The sequence below is a fragment of the Mustela nivalis genome, assembly GCF_964662115.1.
Source record: "Mustela nivalis genome assembly, chromosome: 20".
Lineage (NCBI taxonomy): Eukaryota > Metazoa > Chordata > Mammalia > Carnivora > Mustelidae > Mustela > Mustela nivalis.
The window spans coordinates 8,224,455-8,244,732 of NC_139039.1; the positions used below are offsets into that span (position 1 = coordinate 8,224,455).

The window sequence follows — 20,278 nt, forward strand, 5'->3', positions numbered from 1 at the left end:
GCAAGTATAATTGAAGATAAATTTTACATGGTGAGCATGTTTAATTTACTTTGTTCATAGTTTCTTTCTTTTCTTTTTTTAAAATCTTCTCTGCTGATGAAGTTTTATGACCTTTTCCTATAGGTTCAGCCAATATTATCTTCTGTTCCAACAACAGAAGCGTCGGCTGGTGTTAAGTTCCAGGTTGGCGATCTTGTTTGGTCTAAGGTGGGAACCTATCCTTGGTGGCCTTGCATGGTTTCAAGTGATCCCCAGCTCGAGGTTCATACCAAAATTAACACAAGAGGTAAGTAAAGGCACAAATAGATATTAAAGGTTAGGGGAAAAATTGAATATTAAATGTTGTATATGACTGTAAGGATATGCACATAAGGGGCACACTGTTAGCTCAACTAGTAACTCTTCGTTTCAGCTCAGGGTCTCATGGGTCATGGAACTGAGGCTGCCTTAGGTGTGTGTTTAATGGGGAGTCTGCTTGAGGGTTCGCTCCCTCTGCCCTTCCCCCCCACTCATGCTCCCTCTCTCTCTCTCTCTAAGGTAAATAAATAAATCTTAAAAAAAAAAAAAAAGAATATGCATATAATCTGACACCAGAAGATATCAGTTTTTAATAACCAGTGCTTTAGTCATGGTCATCTTAATGGGCAGAAAGTCTCTACAACTGATAATGGTCCTTGTTTTCCCTTATAACACCCTACATCTGTGGGGCGCCTGGGTGGCTCAGTGAGGTAAAGCCTCTGCCTTCGGCTCAGGTCATGATCTCAAGGTCTTGGGATCGAGCCCCACAGCGGACTCTCTGCTCAGCAGGGAGCCTGCTTCCTCCGCTCTCTGCCTGCCTCTCTGCCTACTTGTGATCTCTGTCTGTCAAATAAATAAATAAAATCTTAAAAAAAACAATAGCCTACATTTGTTTTATAGTTTCTTCTATACTTCTTTAAAAACCTTTATCTGACTGACATCGCATGTGAATTCCAAAAGAGAGAAAGCAGTTGGGTAAATAATAAGATGTCTTATAGAGCTTAGTAGGCATTTGGGCCATGCTTTTGTTTTACATGTTATTTCATCATTGACTCCTTTGAGTAGTAATTTTTTACCTACACAAGTGCTTTTCATCCTGATAAAATTTTCAAGATGCTTTTTCCCTCCACTCCGTTTTTGAATCTGCAAATTTGCTGAGACATCTTTATACATTCAATACGACATAGACGTACGACTTGAATCTATAGAATCCTACCTTAGGAATATTAATAAATGTTGAGGAAGGATGTTTTCTAACTATTCTCTATTCTTTTCCATGGGTTATCTAAAACATGTGTATTAGATTTCTGATATTCTAGCATTTGGAAAGGACTTGCTTAGTTAGGGGAAGGTTTGAGCTTGGAATTTATTTCTGGATATTTGCTTCATGAACTTACCTGTTATGTGTTTAATTTCTTCTTGTTTGTGACAACTTTGTGCCTATTTCTTTTTTCTTTTACTTTAAACTTTCTGTCTTGCTCCCTGTTCACTGTTAGGAAGAAAAAAAGTGTCTACATAAGTCTTGCAAGTCAGATTTGTGACAGAATCAGCCATATCTGTAACTTTTGTGCTTCATAGCCAGTAATATGCCCTGGTATAGAAAGCAATTATCTGTCATTATACCCTGCTGATTCAAGATTGGGTAACTGGAAACATCAGTGGGGCAGAAGTGAAAACAACAACAACAACAACCCAGCATTGTTGAATATCAACTTTTGTGCAAGGCACTGTATTAAGCAATTCTCTTATACATTTTATCTTATATATCTGAATTAAGCAATTCTCTTATATATTTTATCTTATATATCTTATATATGCAGTCCACATAGCAGCAACACTACAAAGTAGGTAGTATTATTATCTTTATGTTTTGAATAAGTAAATAGTTTCAGAGAGACCTTATTCCATAACCCCCACTCTTAAATATACTATATATTAAAAAGAAAACAATTCGCCTAGTTATAATTTACCAAGGTTGGGGGAAGGCAGTCCTAGTTGTTTGATTTATTACTTATTATTAAGGGTGTTGGATTCAGTAACCTCTGAAGTATCTTGCAGGTTTAATAATCTATGATTCTATGAGTGAGAGATTTTCCAAAGGATCAAGCCTTATTTAATTTTAATTCCAGGTAACATACAGTGTTCTTTCAGTTTCAGCTGTATAATGTAGTAATTCAGCACTTCCCTACATCACCCTGTGCTCATCACAAGGGCACTCCTTAATCCGCATCACCTATTTAACCCATTCCCCCACCTACCTCCCCTCTGGTAACCATCAGTCTGTTTTCTATAATTAAGAGTTTGTCTCTCTCTTATTTCTTCCCTTTGCTTGTTTTGTTTATTAAATTCCATGTATGAGTGAAATCATATGATATCTAACTGACTTAGCATTATACTCTCTAGCTCCGTCCGTGTTGTTGCAAATGGCAAGATTTCATTCTTTTTATGGCTGAGTAATATTCCCTGTGTGTGTGCGTGTGTGTGCGTGTGTGTGTGTGTGTATCACATCTTCTTTATTTACTAGTTTGATAGGACACTTGGGCTGCTTCCGTATCTTGGCTATCGTAAACAATGCTGCTATAAACATAAGGGTACATGTATCCTTTTACATTAGTATTTTTGTATTCTTTGGGTAAATACCCAGTAGTGCAATTGCTGGATTGTAAGGTAGTTCTGTTTTTAACTTTTTGAGGATACTCCATACTGTTTTCCATAGTGGCTGCACCCGTTTGCATGCCTACCAGCAGTGTAATCCCACATCCTCGTCAACACCTATTGTTCCTATATTGTTAATTTTAGACATTCTGATAGGTGTTATAGTTTTGATTTGCATTTTCCTGGTGATCATTGATGATGAGCATCTTTTCAGGTGTCTGTTAGGGCAAAGCCTTCTTTAATAAAATAATCCATGTACCTATCTGGGTCTCTACAGCAATCTGAGGTATTCTATCATGTGAGAGTTGTGGCTCTTCAATTCTCTCTCCTTAGAAAAGCGTGATTTTTAGATTATATAATTTCACATTTAATTACTACATGAAAACCTAATTACAGCTTTTTTGGGTGGAAGTGAGAGCACAATTTGTGCTGCATCTGTATTTCAAAGAAAGTATTTAAATTTAGGAATTAATCTAATCAAATCAAGTCATGATCTTAGGGTTGTGAGATTGAGCCCTGTGTCGGGCTCTGTGCTGGGGATGCAGTCTGGTTAAGATTCTCTCTCTGCTTTGTGCTCACACTTGCTCTCTCTTCCTCTAAAAAAGAAATATTTGAGAGTCATTATTTTTCTTCATGTATATTGTAATTAATAGGATAGTAAAGATTTTTACTGAAAGTTTTAAATGATATCATTATACCTAATGAAATTTTTATTTTTTATTTATTTTATTTAAGCTCAATTGATTAAGATAGTGTATTACTAGTTTCAGAGGTTGAGTTCAGTGACTCGTCAGTTGCATATAACACCCAGTGCTCATTATACCCCTTGCTCTCCTTAATGTCTATCACCCAGTTACCCCATCTCCCTCCTCCCTCTCCTCTTGCAACCCTCAGTCTGTTTCTTATGGTTTTCTTACAGTTTGGCTCCCTCTCTGATTTCATCTTGTTTTATTTTTCCCTCCCTTTCCTTATGCTCCCTGTTTTGTTTCTTAGATTCACATATGAGTTAAATCATACAATTGTCTTTCTCTGATTGACTTACTTTGCTTAGTTTAATACTCTCTAGTTCCATCCACATCATTACAAATGGCAAGACTTCATTTTTTGATGACTGAGTAATATTCCACTATGTGTGTATGTGTGTGTGCATGTGTATACCACATCTTCTTTACCTATTGTCACTTCTTTTTTTTTTTTTTTAAGATTTTATTTATTTATTTGACAGAGAGCGATCACAAGTAGGCAGAGAGGCACTCAGAGAGAGAGGGGGGAAGCAGGCTCCTGCTGAGCAGAGAGCGAGGCGTGGACCTCAATCCCAGGACCCTGGGATCACGACCCGAGCCGAAGGCAGAGGCTTAATCCACTGAGCCACTCAGGCGCCCCCTCTTGGAACTTCTATTCCTAACTTTTTTTTTTTTTAAAGTTTGAAACTAGATGGTTTTACCTTCATATTATTTTTCTTAAATAAAAACATTTCTGGGGCACCCAGGTGGCTCAGTCATTTGAGCATCTGACTGGAGATTTCAGCTCAGGTCATAATCCTCAGGGTCATGGGATTAAGCCCCCTGGAGGGCTCCACACTCAGCTAGGCATCTGCTTGAGATTTTCTACCTCTGTCCCTCCCCCACTTATGTACATACATGTACGGGCTCTCTCTCCCGCTCTCTTTCTAAAATAAATAAATAAATTTTTTTTAATAAATAAATAAATTTTTAAAGAAAATATTTCCTCTGCATTTTTCTTTTGGAATTCAGCCTATTATTCAAAGACAGATTTGCCTACTTCTCATTTTTTCAGGTCTTTAGGTTTTTATTTGATTCATATTCTTTGGCCAGCAGGAAATAAAGGAGGCAGATTGTTTGATTTGTTTCATCTGTACTAATGATGTAATAGAGGAAGAAGTTGAAAATAAAGATTAAAATGAGATTGCATCATCTGTGTTTTTGTTTTCATGTTTTTAACTATAATTTAAACTCTGATTCTGAATAACTAACTGATTTTGAAAACAGATTATGCCCTATGTTCTTTTAACCTTGTTACCTGTACCCACTACCCTATTTTCCAAACTCACGTATTAGTTTAGGATATATATATATATATATATATATATATATATATATATATATCATATGTATGCTATATATATAGAGAGAAAGAGATTTTATTTATTTACTTGACGGAAAGAGACACAGTGAGAGAGGAAACACAAGCAGGGGAAGTGGGAGAGGGAGAAGCAGGCTTCCCACCGAGCAGAGAGCCCAATGGGGGGCTCAATCCTGGGACCCTGGGATCATGACCTGAGCTGAAGGCAGACACTTCAAGACTGAGCCACCTAGGTGCCCCTTCTTTTTTTGTCTCTAAAAACCCTTGGACTTTTGATAAACCTTCTTTGATTAATTATATTTAAATTTGTGCTTAGCTCTTCCTTCTCAGATTATATGGAAATTGAATTGTGAGTGTATTTCTCTCTTATAGGCTATTTTAATCTGGTTTCAAAATACTTCTTAGGTAATCTCCCATTAATGTCTAACAAAATTTTAAAAATTTCAAATGCAAGGTACAGTCGATTTCAGATAACTGAGTTCAACTTAAGCTTATACCTGTATTTTTCTAGTCAAGATCTGCTTATTATTTTTCTCTGCCTACCTGAATTGGATTCACTAAGACCAGTTATACAGTACTCTATTAACCTGATACATTTTCTGTAGAGTTATGTTTTTCAAACTTTGTATGGAAAAAACCAGTTTTTGTTTGTTTCTTAAAACAAATGGACCAATGCTTACGTAAAATACATTAAAAATAACTATTACAAAAAAGGAAAGGCCCCTACCCCCCAGCAAAAAAATATAGTATAAGATCCCTGGTCATGTGCCTAAATGTCATGACAACGTCAAATTATCATAGTTTCTAAATGCTTACTCTTCTGTGTTTATTTTGTCACAGACTGGCTTGTTCTGGGAACCACACTTGGAGAGTAGCACTGTTCTAGAACAGCAGTTCTCAGATTTTTTGGTCCCATCACCCCTTACACTCTTACAGTTTGATGACTCTAAAAATCTTTTGTTTACATGGGTTGTATCTATTACTATTTATTTTAATTTGGAAATTAAAGCTAAGAAAATTTAAAAATAAATTAGTAAATTAAAAATTTACTAATTCATTTAAAAATTATTATATGTTGTCATTGTATTTTTATGAAAAATACTTTCTCAAAAATATTGAGAAGAGTAATATCATTTTACATCATTGCAAATCTCTTTAATGACTGGCTAGATACTAGATTCTTGTATCTGCTTCTACATTCAATCTGTTAAAATTTCTTTTTTTGGTTTAACTATATGAAGATAATCTGACCTCAGACAGATGAGTAGTTGAAAAGGGATACTGTATTTTAATAGACTTTTTAGGTAATGTGTATATATTTCTTTGATACTACACCAAAACTCAACAAGTGGTGGGTTAGTTGGAATATGGAATCTGAAATCATATCCATAACCTTTTTGTACTTTGTTACATTGGACTCCTTTGGTTCTGTCTTGCACTTTGAATGAATCTTTTCCCTTTCATGATTTGATAACTTTACATATTGGCCATTTAAAAAATAGTGGTTTGGGGTACCTGGGTGGCTCAGTTGGTTAATTGTCTGACTTTCGCTCAGGTCATAATCTTAGGGTCCTGGGATTGACCCCTGCCTTCCCATGGGCTTCTGCACTAAGCACAGAGTATGCTTGTCTCCCCTCCCCCTCTACTCCCTCTCCCCATGCAGTCCCACTCCCTTTTCTCTTTCCCTCTCTCAAATAAATAAATAAATAAATAAAACTTTTAAAAAAATTTTTTTAAAGATTTTATTTATTTATTTGACAGAGAGAAATCACAAGTAGATGGAAAGGCAGGCAGAGAGAGAAGAGAGAGAGAGGGAAGCAGGCTCCCTGCTAAGCAGAGAGCCCGATGCGGGACTCCATCCCAGGACCCTGAGATCATGACCTGAGCCGAAGGCAGCGGCTTAACCCACTGAGCCACCCAGGCGCCCTAAAAATTTTTTTAAAAATAAAAAATACTGGCTTTAATAAGTGAGATGTATCTTCCAAATGTTGACACATTCTTCTATAGATCTTTTTTCTTTAGATTGAGAGTGCATAGGAGCCAGGGGGAGGAGGAGAGGAAGAGATAATCTTAATCAAGGCTCTGATCTCACCATCCTGAGATCATGACATGACCTTAGCTGAAATCAAGAGTTGGGTACTTAATCGACTGGCCACCTGGGGGGGCCTATCCCCCCCGTTTATATTTATATATATATGTGTGTGTGTATATATACATATATATATATTTTTTTTTAGATTTTATTTATTTATTTGACAGAGATACAGTGAGAGAGAGAACATAAGCAGGGGGAGTGGGAGAGAGAGAAGCAGGCTTCCTGCCAAGCAGTGAGCTTGATGCGGGGCTCAATCCCAGAACCCTGGGATCATGACCTGAACCAAAGGCAGATGCTTGACGACTAAGCCACCCAGGCGCCCCTTTTATAGATATTTTAAAAATTACATTAGTTTGTATGACCACTTATTTCATCAGAAAATTCTTTGATTATTGGGAAGTTGGAAGACCCAGGTTTTCCAAAATTCTAATATTTGCTTGAAAGATCAAATTTTGTCATTGGCAACAAATACTGTCAGTTGATTTCATTGAAATAGCAAACTTGCTTTGTTCGTTTTAAAGGAAATACCTGCCAAATGCTCAAGTTCAAGTAACCATAGTTTTTCTGTCAGTTGTTCTTTCCAGTAAAAATGATGAAAAAGTGACCAGTGATCTTGCAGCTCAATCAGTCATACAAGTACTTTTCCTCAAGATAACTGTCACCCTTCAGTAAACAAAAGTGCTTTATGCATACCTCCCATTTCAACATGCAGAATATTAAAAAGATAGTGTCCAGAGGTTGAAATTTAGTGAAATTAATCATTTTACCACTTCATCAAGGACATTAAATAAAAGCAGCTTTTTGTTTTAACTGCCAGTGTGTGGTTGTATAAGATCCCTGATCATGTGCCTAATGTCATGATAATGTCAAATTATCATAGTTTCTAAATGCTTACTCTTCTCTGTAACTAGAATGTGAGACTAGTATAGTTTGGTGTCACTCACTGTCTTTATTTGTGCTAACATCCCAGCAGTCTTACCATTGTTCTTGCAGTATTAAGTGCAAATGCTACCACACTGAAAAGACAGTAGCATCTTGGTATTATTGTGAAGACAGTTTTGACCTCACAGGATTCCTGAAAGAGTCAGTGGCCTCTTCTCCACCCTTGAGGCTGTGTAGCCCACTTTTATACAGTCAGAAAAGCAATTTGACTAGCACTTTTAAAGTCCAAGAAAATATGTTATAAATATTTTTTAAAGATTATATTTGAGAGAGAGGGAGCACAGACACGAGCACCCACGAGCTAGGACTTGGGTGAGGGGTGGGTGGGCAGAGAGAGAGAAGCAGACTCCTTGCTGAACAAGGGCTTGATCCCAGGACTCTGAGGCCAAAGGTAGACACTTAACCGATTAAGCCACCCAGACTCCCCTGTTACACACTTTTTGAAGAAAAAATTATTTATTCCCAGATTTGTTTATAAAAAGGTTTGAGACAAGGAAAAATAAGTTGTGTAACCAAGGTAACAAATCTGATAATTAGCAGAATTTCTGATTTTCTTTCTCTTAAAACTTGCTGGACAAATTTTAATCATTTGGGAGTGATTTTTTTTTACAGTAACTATTAGTTGTGTAATTGGCAGGTGTTGGATTATGTCTTTGGACAATCCAAAGCGTACGAGTTTTAATAGGAGTGATGCCAGGGAAGCTGGCATAGGTTCATCTTTTTGGCAGAGTATATATGGATGCTTATGTTCTGAAATGGTTAATAAGAATTTTTGCTTTCAGGTGCCCGGGAATATCACGTCCAGTTTTTTAGCAACCAGCCGGAGAGGGCATGGGTTCATGAAAAGCGAGTACGAGAGTACAAAGGTCATAAACAGTATGAAGAATTATTGGCTGAAGCAACCAAACAAGCCAGCAATCACTCTGAGAAACAAAAGGTATCTGACAGCATACTAACATTACCAATTGAATATGGTAATGTTAGAGGACTTAATTTAGTACAAGTTTCCATATTTGAATTTAGAGAGTTGCTAGAATGATGTTATTTTAACCTAAGTTCAGCTGTATGTATGTATGTATGTATGTATTTAAAAGATTTTATTTATTTATTTGACAGAAAGAGAGATCACAAGTAGGCAGAGAGGCAGACAGAGAGAGGGGGAAGCAGGGTCTCTGCTGAGCAGAAAGCCCGATGCGGGGCTCCATCCCAGGACCCTGGGATCATGACCTGAGCTGAAGGCAGAGTCTTTAAGCCACTGAGCCACCCAGACGCCCCCCTAAGTTAAGTTTTAATAATGTATTGTATGCCAGTAGGTTTTGTATTTCATATAAACAACATTAAAATACTATTAAAAACTTGAACTCTGCTTAATACAGTATTGGATTCTATTTTTGAATTGAATTAGTGTACATAAGACTAGTAGCTGCTAGTGAAACGCGGATTTTGCTAAGGAGTTCTATTCTTTCTCCTATTTCATTATCTTTATATGATTCCCTTTATTCTTATCTAGTAAAATTTGTTTTGTGAAAGTGAAGTTTCTAAAATATTTAATGAGCATCTAATATGAGACAGGCACTGTTTTAAGCATTTTGTATATATTAATTCATTTAATCTTTATAACAACTTAAGTGGGATAGATGCCATTATTCCTATTTCTGCAGATGAAACAAGGCACAGACAGCTTAAGTAACTTGTTCAACCAAGGATACACTTAGTGATGGAACCAAGAAATATGTTTGTGGTGGGGGATATTTTAGAATTATGACAGCAACTCCTGATTACCTATCTGGTTGACATTTTTAAACTTAACTAATTTTAGGGTGGTCTCTTGTGATTCAGAAATTTGTCATATTTTTACTCTTTAAAAGCTAAATTTGATCACACAGGATTTTGATTAATTTTATCAGACAACATTTTACAGATTTATAAATCAGCATTTCACATATACCATGTCTTCTCATAGTTTCATTAGCTAATTTTGGGCTACCTCAGTCTAACGCCCTAGATAATTCCTGATGGCTTTGGTCATCTTGCATTCTTTCATTCGAAGTTTTCTTACCTGTCTTGGCAACTCAAAGTCTTCTGAGCAACAGTGAAGGAGACGTATGGAAACTGGTTCAGGTTTATTTTTTCTCTCATACATTCTTTCTTTCCAGTGTCTTAACAACTTTCATTTGTTCCTCTGGGCTCTCTTCTTTCTCTGCATTCTGTTCCTCTTTGCATTATGGTACAAACTACCAGCACAGCTTCAAATACTGACTCCTCCATTTGCTTTGTTGTGATCTCTGTAGTACCCCAGAGTCTTAGGGTGTCATTTTTAATGTTAGTGTTTCATTGACCACTGAAAGTAATCGTTTTGCAATCTCTCTTCCCTTTCCCTCATTGCTAGCTTTTTATGAATGTAATGTGAGAAGGAACGGCTCCCTCTTTGAGGAACTTGTCCAGAAGAGTGGTCAACAGAAAAGGAAATATGAAAGAGAGTAGACCTGCATGTCATCTGATAGTAATACTGACTTATCAAAGTTAGGGAGTTAGAACATTTCATGTATTTGACTGAAGAACCTGAATATATTGATTTATGTTACCTGGAAAGATGTCAGGATCACGTGGGAAATACATATTGGTATAAATGTACCAATTAGATTGAAATGTATCCCATAATACCTGTCTTTTATCTGCCTGGGTCTTTTTTTAGATTCGGAAACCCCGACCTCAGAGAGAACGTGCTCAGTGGGACATTGGTATTGCCCATGCAGAGAAGGCACTAAAAATGACTCGAGAGGAAAGAATAGAACAGTATACTTTTATCTATATTGATAAACAGCCTGAGGAGGCTTTGTCCCAAGCAAAGAAGAATGTTGCCTCCAAAGCTGAAGTTAAGAAAACCCGAAGACCAAGGTCAGTGCTGAATACTCAGCCGGAACAGACCAATGCGGGTGAAGTGGCCTCCTCACTCTCAAGTACTGAAATTCGGAGACAGAGCCAGAGGCGGCACACTAGCGTGGAAGAGGAAGAACCACCTCCTGTTAAAATAGCCTGGAAAACGGCTGCCGCGAGGAAATCTTTACCAGCTTCCATTACAATGCACAAAGGGAGCCTGGATTTGCAGAAGTGTAACATGTCTCCAGTTGTGAAGATTGAACAAGTGTTTGCTCTTCAGAATGCTACAGGAGATGGGAAATTTATCGATCAGTTTGTTTATTCGACAAAGGTACCTCCTTTCTTCATGGGTGTTTTGGGGGAATATTAATAAGTCTTCAACCTTGGTATTTAAAAAGAAACCTCATAAACAACACAAGGTCATAATTTAAATGCCCTTTTACTGCTGCATTTGAAATGTACGGTTAGTTTACTGTGTCTAAGAGGGTAAAAAAGGTAGAAAGACTGTGTTTTCCTTTGTTTTCCCCCCTCTTTTGTAAGATCCCATCTGTACTAGATTAATCTTGAGCTGTGCAGCCAAAATTGAGCTTAGCTCCCTAAAGTTGTGCAAAAAAAACTTGGCACTTTGCCTGTTTCTTGTTTGTATAGTTAGTTTTTCTTAGCCACAAAGTGTGCTGCTTATTACATTATTTTTCTCAGTTATCTGAATTTACCACTGTAATAATTATACCTGTTAATCTGTTTGGTTGCACCAGCAATTTTGTTAGGCTCATGTTGGCTTGGGAGAGCTAATGCGTTTTAGAGAAATTCCAGAACTGTGTTTGTTCTGTAACAATTAACTGTGGTGATAGCGTAGGTAATGGGTAAAAATACCTCTTCAAATTGAATACCTCCATTAGCCATCTCAGAACCTCCATTTAGGACACTTGTATTTTAGCTTTTAGACTTTAAAATTGTGTGATAACATTTGTAATGTTTATTCCGTATACCTCTTCACTATCCTCCAAACCCTTACCACAGTTGTAGGCTTGTGAATTCAATTTAGTGGCACCTCATGGGTGTGTCCTTTTTTCCTCTGCTTATTTCCTAACATTGTCATATGCACCTGAAAATAATTAAATATAAGTATGCCTCATCAGTGCTATATTTTTCCAAGTTTTTATCTAAATTCCAGGTATGTAACATACAGTGTAATATTAGTTTCAGATGTAGAATTTAGTGATTGAACACTGACATATGACACCCGGTGCTCAAGTGATAATATTTTACTAGAGAGAAGTATAAGGATTCTCTGTTAATTTGTTTCTGACTGTAGGTTCAACTAATTTCAGTAAGACTAAACTACTTGGAAAGACTTAAGTTACAGTCTCCACTTGGTTCTGTTGACAGCTTGGAATAGCAAAGGAATACTTTGCTACTTATTTATTTATTTATTTTTAAAAGATTTTACTTATTTATTTGACAGACAGAGATCACAAGTAGGCAGAGAGGCAGACAGAGAGGGAGGAGGAAGCATGCTCCCTGCTGAGCAGAAAGCCCGATGCGGGGGCTCCATCCCAGGACCCTGAGATCATGACCCGAGCAGAAGGCAGCGGCTTAACCCACTGAGCCACCCAGTTGCCCCCTTGCTACTTATTTTTAATGCAAATTGGCTTCATTCTCCAAGCTAGTTTTTATCTGCATTTGGATATACAAATCAAACTTTGTCACCGTGCTCCAAAGAGTGCTATTTAAATGAAATTGGGGATAAAGTTGTCTTTTTATTTGTTTATTTATTCATTCATTCATTTATTTAAGTTTCTAAAAAAGAGTTATTTATTAGAGAGAGAGCACTCCCCACACATGAGGGGTCTCCAGGCAGGGGCAGAGGAGAGGGAGAATCTCAGGCCGACTCTCCACCTAGTGTGGGGGGACGGTGGGGGACTCAGTCTCATGACCCTGAGATCATGACCTGAGCCAAAATCAAGAGTTGGAGGCTTAACTGCCAGAGCCACCCATGCATCCCCAAACTGATCTTTTTAAAATGAAGACCTTAAAAATGCATATATTTGCAAACCACTCCTTTATTTCATTGTGTTAAAATACCTAAAATGAGACAGAGCTGTAATTATAGCTGCCTTCTATCTGCTCCAAATTGCTTATTGGGTACACATTTTGGTCATCATGAATGTCAGATTTCTGTATCTAAGGATATTCTTGTCTTTTTTTTTTTTTTTTTTGAGATTTTATTTCTTTATTTGACAGAGAGCTATAGAGAGAGCACAAGTAGGCAGAGTAAAAGCCAGAGCACAAGTAGACAGAGAAGCAGGCTCTCCGCTGAGCAGGGAGTCTGATGCGGGGCTCAGTCCTAGGACCCCAGGATCATGACTTGAGCCAAAGGCAGCTGCTTTAATTGACTGAGCCGCCCAGGCACCCCTATATTCTTGTCTTTTGAGACATGTTGACATTTTCAGTTGGAGAAAGACAACTATCATATGATCTCCCTGATATGAGGAAGTGGAGATGCAACGTGGGGAATTTGGGGGGGTAGGAAAAGAATAAATGAAACAACATGGGATCGGGAGGGAGACAAACCATAAGAGACTCTTAATCTCACAAAAGAAACTGAGGGTTGCAAGGGGGGCGGGGGTGTAGGGAGAGGATGGTGGGGTTATGAACACTGAGGAGGGTATGTGCTATGGTGAGTGCTGTGAAGTGTGTAAACCTGGCAATTCACAGACTTGTACCCCTGGGGCTAATAATACATTATATGTTTATAAAAAATTATTTTAAAAAATCTTAAAAAAAAATAAAAGACATGCTGACATTTTGATCTGTGTAGTAAGGTACTTAACCAAATGAAAATGACTCAAGTTATTTTCCTGTGATGAGGTAAAGGGAAAGACTATTCAGACAAGAAAACATTTTGGTTTTGACAGAAAACTAGGTGATACAGGTTCAGTTTTTAGTGATATGCCTCATGTGGAATCATTTTTTTTCCCTCACATAATCTCATTATACATTTTAGAATACATCCTGATGATTTAATAAAATTGCTCTGGTAATGGCAAAGATGATAAATTAACTACAGTCAAAGAGTGTGTAAAATTCAAGCAAGTCATGACCATCTTGGGCTGTCTTTGTAAGCCAATTAATGCCGTTTGCCTGGTGATCACCTATTTTTAATTTGCCTTATTTTAAAGGGAATTGGTAACAAAACGGAAATAAGTGTCAGGGGACAGGAAAGACTTATAATTTCTACACCAAACCAGAGAAATGAAAAGGCGACTCAGAATATATCATCTCCTGAAGCAACATCTGGTCCTACAGGTGGGTAAGGAATGAAGAGTATATAGATCCATTTTAAGAGGTCATAGTTCTCTTTTGCTATAACATGGTAGCTGCGTTCCTAAGAAACTTTTAGTTATCAAAATCAGATTATATTTAAAAAAAATTAAGTTATGAAAGCAATTATTTCAATAGGGAAGAATAGGGGCTAGGGAGCTTTATTCATAGTAAGTTATTTTTCCTACAGGAGTTTAAGTTAATAAGAAGGTTCTGTAATTAAAAGACTATAGTTATGAAATCTGTACACAGCTGAGTAAATGCACCATCTGGTTATCTCTCTTTGCATGAAAATGACAGCTTTACTTTTCTAGCACTATTAACACCTTCTTACCATTTCATTCTTAATCTTTTATTAGAAACTAATTGACAGATGCCCATGCTTTTTTAAATTATTTTTAGGTGTAGTAGATGTTAGTAAGTAGGGGACTAGGGCCTAACTCTCCTATTATAATTCTGTTCTCTGATTAACAGATACCACAAATAGAAAATCAAACCGTATTATTCTTGTTTAAAAGAGAAATGCCTATATTTAGTAAGGTTGTACCTTTGGAATGGTCAAAGTAATTTTTTTTAAGGGACTGACATACTAAGTATCTTATTTTTAACTGAGTTTCTGGTTGGTTTGTTTTATAGAACAGTATTACTGCTTCCTACAGCCATCAAGAAAAGAGTTAGATTGTCAACTGGTTTGGTCATTTAGAATCTTGGTTTAGGAGAAAGGACTTTGTTTCACCTTATTCTTTTAAAAAAAATCTGGAATCAAATCAAAAGGACCAAATAATTTTCTAGAAGGAATAAAATCTTGAGAATTCAGGTAGTAGCCTTGAATCAGTACTAACTCAGGCACAATCATGACTGAGTGGCACAAAGGGGCAAATAGTTTCGTAAGGGAAACTTTGAGTAAGATTCTTACCATTTTAAGAGCTAAAATAAAAGCAGGCATTGTTCAGGAAAGAATTTGGGCTAGCTTTTCTTTAGAAAAACAAAAAGGTGAAGAGGTGCTACAAGATAGGGAGAGGTGATAGCAGGGGAGATGGGGGCATATATTGGATGGGACATGCAAAACATTATGCCTTTATCCAGATTTGAACTGGGAAGGGAAGCTGCGTTAAAGTAAGGAGAGAGTAGCAAAGTCCAGAACCAGATTTGCAACTTGTATCATTTCACAATACTGTATAAAAAAATGAAATTATGATGTTAAAGAAATGAGTAAGTGGACTTAAAAGATTTTGCATTAATTAACCATAATTGAAAACATCTGTTCCTTCTTTGAAGATTTAAAGAATTTTTTGTTCTCATCTCTCCATAGTCAGGTACATCAATTTTGTTATCTTTCTTTACACTAAACTGTTGTAATTTGTCTGGTTTAAGTGTTATACTTAGCCTAGGGGGATCTCTATTTAAATATCTACATTCTCCTATTTAGGGAGAAAGTAAACTCTTCATATTAGATTGATCTTAAATATTACACTTTTGGGGGCACCTGGGTGGCTCAGTGGGTTAAGCCTCTGCCTTCGGCTCAGGTCGTGATCCTGGGATCCTGGGATCGAGCCCCACATCGGGCTCTCTGCTCAGCAGGGAGCCTGCTTCCCCCTCTCTTTGTCTGTTGCTCTGCCTACTTGTGGTCTCTCTCTGTCAAATGAATAAATAAAATCTTTTTTTAAAAAGTGTAGTTACACTTTTTAAAGCGAGAGAGAGATCACAAGCAGGCAGAGAGGCAGACAGAGACAGAAAGGGAAGCAGGCTCCCTGCCGAGCAGAGAGCCCGATGTGGGGCTTGATCCCAGGACCCTGAGGATCATGACCCGAGCCGAAGGCAGAGACTTTAACCCACTGAGCCACCCAGGCGCCCCAGAACATTTTCTTTTCGTGTAGTCTTTTCGCTGTAAGATTAAAGTTTTGCTATAAATTTATTTTTTTAAGTGAAAGTTAAGTGGGAAGTTCTAATTCTTTATATCTGGAATAAGCGCAGTTCCTTCTTTAGGTAGGTGCTGTATTTAGGTTGTAAATTAATGAGTGCTCTAAAGCTTTGACATTGGTTTAAATTTGGTTGCCAGCTGTGGTTGATGAGCATATTTTGCCTTTTTAAAGGTCCATTTTGCTTCTTGTAGAAATAACTTCAGTAGTTGAAAAGTGAGAGAAAAGACTTGATCTCCCTTCAGAAACCAGTTGTATCATCATCTCAGTTGGTGTCAACTACTAGGCAGAATTCTTGAGCCTTTTCTAATAAATTTAGGGGGCGCATAGAGTGTGTGTCACTGCTAATTTCTGTGATTTGAAGAATTGTATTTGCCTTTATAATAGATTTCTAAACTATTATCCAGATATGGTCCCCTCCTCTCTCTCAGGACACAAATGCAGTACTTTTTAGTGGTTTTAATATGGTAGATTTTGTGTTCTTCCGGTAGCTTTCAGAACAATTAAAAGAAGTCGTGTTGCTTTATTTTCTATAAGATAGTAGATCAAATAACCATCTCTACTTAATGGAACAGTTATGTTGTCATCCTCAAAACAAGTGAAGCTATTTTGTTTTAAGCATTTCTATTTTCATTTTCCTCTTTCCTGATAGGTACTTGAATATTGATGATTATACTAAAGTCTGGATTTCTGGGATACTCAGGTGTCTGTGAGGGTAGGATATCTGTTGTCTTAGTGAATGTTTCCATCAGTGTAAGCAGCAGAGTGAGGATGAAGGAAGGAGCCAAGACCTTCATTTGTGACTTTTCTGCTAGAAATTAACACAGCTCAGGAACAATACATTAGTATCAGACTACCTCCTTCTTCCCCAAAACAGACATAGTTGGATCCTTCTTTGTTTTGGCTTTGAACTAAGGTGAATGAAACCATTTACACATAGACAAGAACAATGAAACCACAAAATATAAAGATAATGGGGAAGGTTTTATTGAAGTAGCTTCTGCCTGCTTTGATAAGAGCTTTCTCCCCTGGCAAGGTGTAGAAGGGTGATTATTATGTAGGAAGGACCATGCAGGTGGTCCGAGCACTGAAAAGATGGAGAACAGCTGCACCGCAGGCATCACTCCTTCTCAGGATTCCAGAATGAATCATTCCTGACTTAGCATTCTTTCCAGTTGTGGTCTTCATTCTAAGTTTTATCCTGTCCAGAGTGGGGTCCATGTGAGGTTATTTTCCTTTTTTCTGTTTACTTCCAAAAAATTTTACTGTTTAAAAAATACTATTAGTTTCTGTTTTACTATTTAACATGAAAAACCTTGCTAACTTGTTCCGGAAATTTTTTCATGACTCATTATTTCTAAAGCTTAACAAGTCCCTTGGCATCCAAATTAATGATTTGGTTTTGGCCACATCTTTGTGCCCTTTTCCCCTGTTGTTGTTAATAATATACAGTAGCAAAAATTCATATAGGTACACCAAACACCATTAAACATTTTACATAGAGGGTTAATTTAATTCATTTGTTAAAATGAAAAATATGTAGTACAGATTGAATTTTTAGTGACTTACAGTTGAAAGACCAAAAGTAAAACAAAACAATTACAAAACAAAGTAATGGATAAGAAAAGCAGGGAATTGGATCAAATCTTAACTAAATGAATGTCAAGTCATCCTTAAATGAGTTTTTGTTTGTTCCTTTAAATCACCTCTTAGGCTCAGTAGAGAAGAAGCAACAGAGAAGATCGATTAGAACTCGTTCTGAATCAGAGAAATCTACCGAGGTTGTGCCAAAGAAGAAGATCAAAAAGGAGCAGGTTGGCTTCCTACATGTAGAGAGTTAAAACATTGTATTTGTAAATGTTGTGGCTTATATGGTATCTTAAAAGAAAGAGAAACTTTCCCCAAACTGGGTTTCCTTTTTCTGAACTATCTTGTGCTTCTGTCCTAGTGAGTTCCAGTGCCCATTTCTAATACAGCCATCCCTGTGAATCTGCTTCAAGCATTTTCACAGAAAGTAGTCAGGCTTCAGGGGATGGGAAGCCAGTGATTTAAGATTCTTAAAGAATTCCTCACATTTATTTTGAAATTTCTGTTATGAACAAAATGATTTCATGTTTTCATGATTTTTAATCCCCCCATCCTTTAAATTTTGATTTTTTGTTTAAGCTGCTGGTATGTATTGTTTTTATTTTTTAAACAAATCAGATTAATTTAACTATGAGAGTTATATTTAAGACACAGATAATCATAGATGATCTGGTTTTTCTGTTGGTATCACAGATTTTTTGGAATGTTATTTTCCCAGTGGAATGGCACTCACCTGTGATTGAGTTATCAGAAACACCATTTAATAAGTAAAAACCAAAAAAGGAGGGACATTTGACTCAAGGGTATTAAACCAGTGTAATCAAAGTAGTAATATGCATATTAAATTACCTTTTCAAAGAAAGTTTTAGAAACCATTATTCCTTGAAATTAAACTCATAATAAGAATTTTTCCTAACTTTATAAAGTGGAAGAATATCCATTTTTTATAGACCAGACAGCTGCTATTAAACAAAAAGAATTCTGAATAGTATTAGTTCCAGTAAGCTTTATATTTTTAAAACCACTTAATATGGAAGTGTGGACTTTTCTATTCAAATTATTCCCTTCACAATTTAAACTTCCAAACTTAAAAGGTGATTTTGTGGGTGCTCGATTGTATCTCCAAGCATGTAAAACAAATTTCCCAGGATCATTTAACTAAAATTTAAATAATATACTAATTTGTCATTCATTTACCATAATTAGCTTTCATACTTAGGAAATTATATTCCAAAAAATCTTTCTAAGCTCTTGCAAATCTATAGCATTCATTACCAAAATGAGGTTGTGATTTTTCCAGCTGGTTCCCAAATTCAGTCTGTGACCAGTCAGTTTAAAATTAATTAGCAGAATGAATATAAAAAGTGGGACAAATTGTTAATGCCACTATGTTATAGTTAGTAGTAGAACAATATCAGTGACTGTTTAGAAGATTTTATATTTGTATTACTAATTGTATCTTATAAAAGCGCTTCTGTTGTATGTTTTTTTTACCTGTTGTAAAAAAAATAAAAAATTTTTTAAAAAGCTTAGAACAATCCTTAAATATTTACAAAATGTGTTTCAACATGCATATCTCACCACATCTTAAAGAAACCTAAAATTCAATTCATAGCTAAAACAGGAATTCCTCCAAACAGCATCCTTTCTTTAATTCCAATGGTTCAAGCCTCAAATTACCACGTGTTTTACATATACATTGGCAGAATAACTTCTGATCTCGCTCTCCTAATGTAGGATCAAGACACTGTTCATAAGACACTCAAGAAAGTGCTTTTGCAATATCACAAACTTATTTTCTTAAGTTTGTACTAGCAGCAAAAGTATTGAGCTTCCAGCTGTATGGAGCCCTGTAGCACTCTCTACAGAGAGGGTCCTGATTCCCAGCAACTTAGCTGTGAGTGCAGGCGCGGAAGGGTCTTAAAGTGGCGTGAGTTACATTAACCTGAGTATCATAGTAAGTAAAAATTTATCCTAACGTCTTTGGGGTGGGAGGGGTTTATAGCAACATCGGGGCTGGTTGCAGAAACAACACCTCTCCTGCCTCACAGACACTGAGGAAAGGATTCCTGTTTTCTTCATATACCAAGGGAATGGTGGGAAAAGTCTTTGCTAGAGAGCATGTGGCTGTATGTTGTCACTTGGAATTCAGCATAGGCAACTAGGATTTAAACCCTCCCTGACCTTGAAACAGAGAAACTTTACCCAGAAGATGGGACGGAGTACAGATTTCAGATACATTAATCATTCATCATTACTTAGATTGATGGAAGTATTGTTTTTTTCCCTCTGTTAATTAAAAGTGAAAAAATTCCTCGTTAATGGTATATTTTTCTATCCAAACAGGTTGAAACGGTTCCTCAGGCTACAGTGAAGACTGGATTACAGAAAGGTGAGTTATTATAATGTTGCCTTGCATTTCCTTGATTAAAACCAATTTTTAAGAATTACTTATTTGTACTTCATGTATTTTTGTTTGTCTCTGTAAATCACTGTTGTTGCTCTTCAGTCAAAAATTTGTGTGAAATTGAAGTATTTCCTGGTGTGTGTGTATGTGTGTGTGTGTGTGTTTTAGAGTTGATCTTACTCTGTACCTCCATGTGTAAAGTCTTACTTGTTTTGGTAAATTGGAGAACACCATGTAGACTTGATACTGTTTCTAACTTTTCTCCATAAGATTCTGGGGTTTCACTGGTTTATAAACTAGGGATGTGACGAATCCATTTTTTTTGGTATTCGACTGAATACCGAATAG

General features: G+C 36.6%; 1 protein-coding gene across 4 annotated transcripts in view; it reads left to right on the top strand.

The window, feature by feature from the left end:
- The window catches only part of NSD3 (nuclear receptor binding SET domain protein 3), a 125,913-nt gene that overhangs the window by 59,368 nt on the left and 46,267 nt on the right, over positions 1-20,278 (top strand). For all 4 annotated transcript variants that reach the window (XM_082715407.1, XM_082715404.1, XM_082715405.1 and 1 more), the window contains exons 4-9: positions 124-286; positions 8,596-8,750; positions 10,509-11,024; positions 13,876-14,002; positions 17,650-17,750; positions 19,870-19,915. In XM_082715407.1, the coding sequence (XP_082571533.1) occupies positions 124-286; positions 8,596-8,750; positions 10,509-11,024; positions 13,876-14,002; positions 17,650-17,750; positions 19,870-19,915 (1,108 nt within the window). The remainder of the gene's footprint in view (positions 1-123; positions 287-8,595; positions 8,751-10,508; positions 11,025-13,875; positions 14,003-17,649; positions 17,751-19,869; positions 19,916-20,278) is intronic.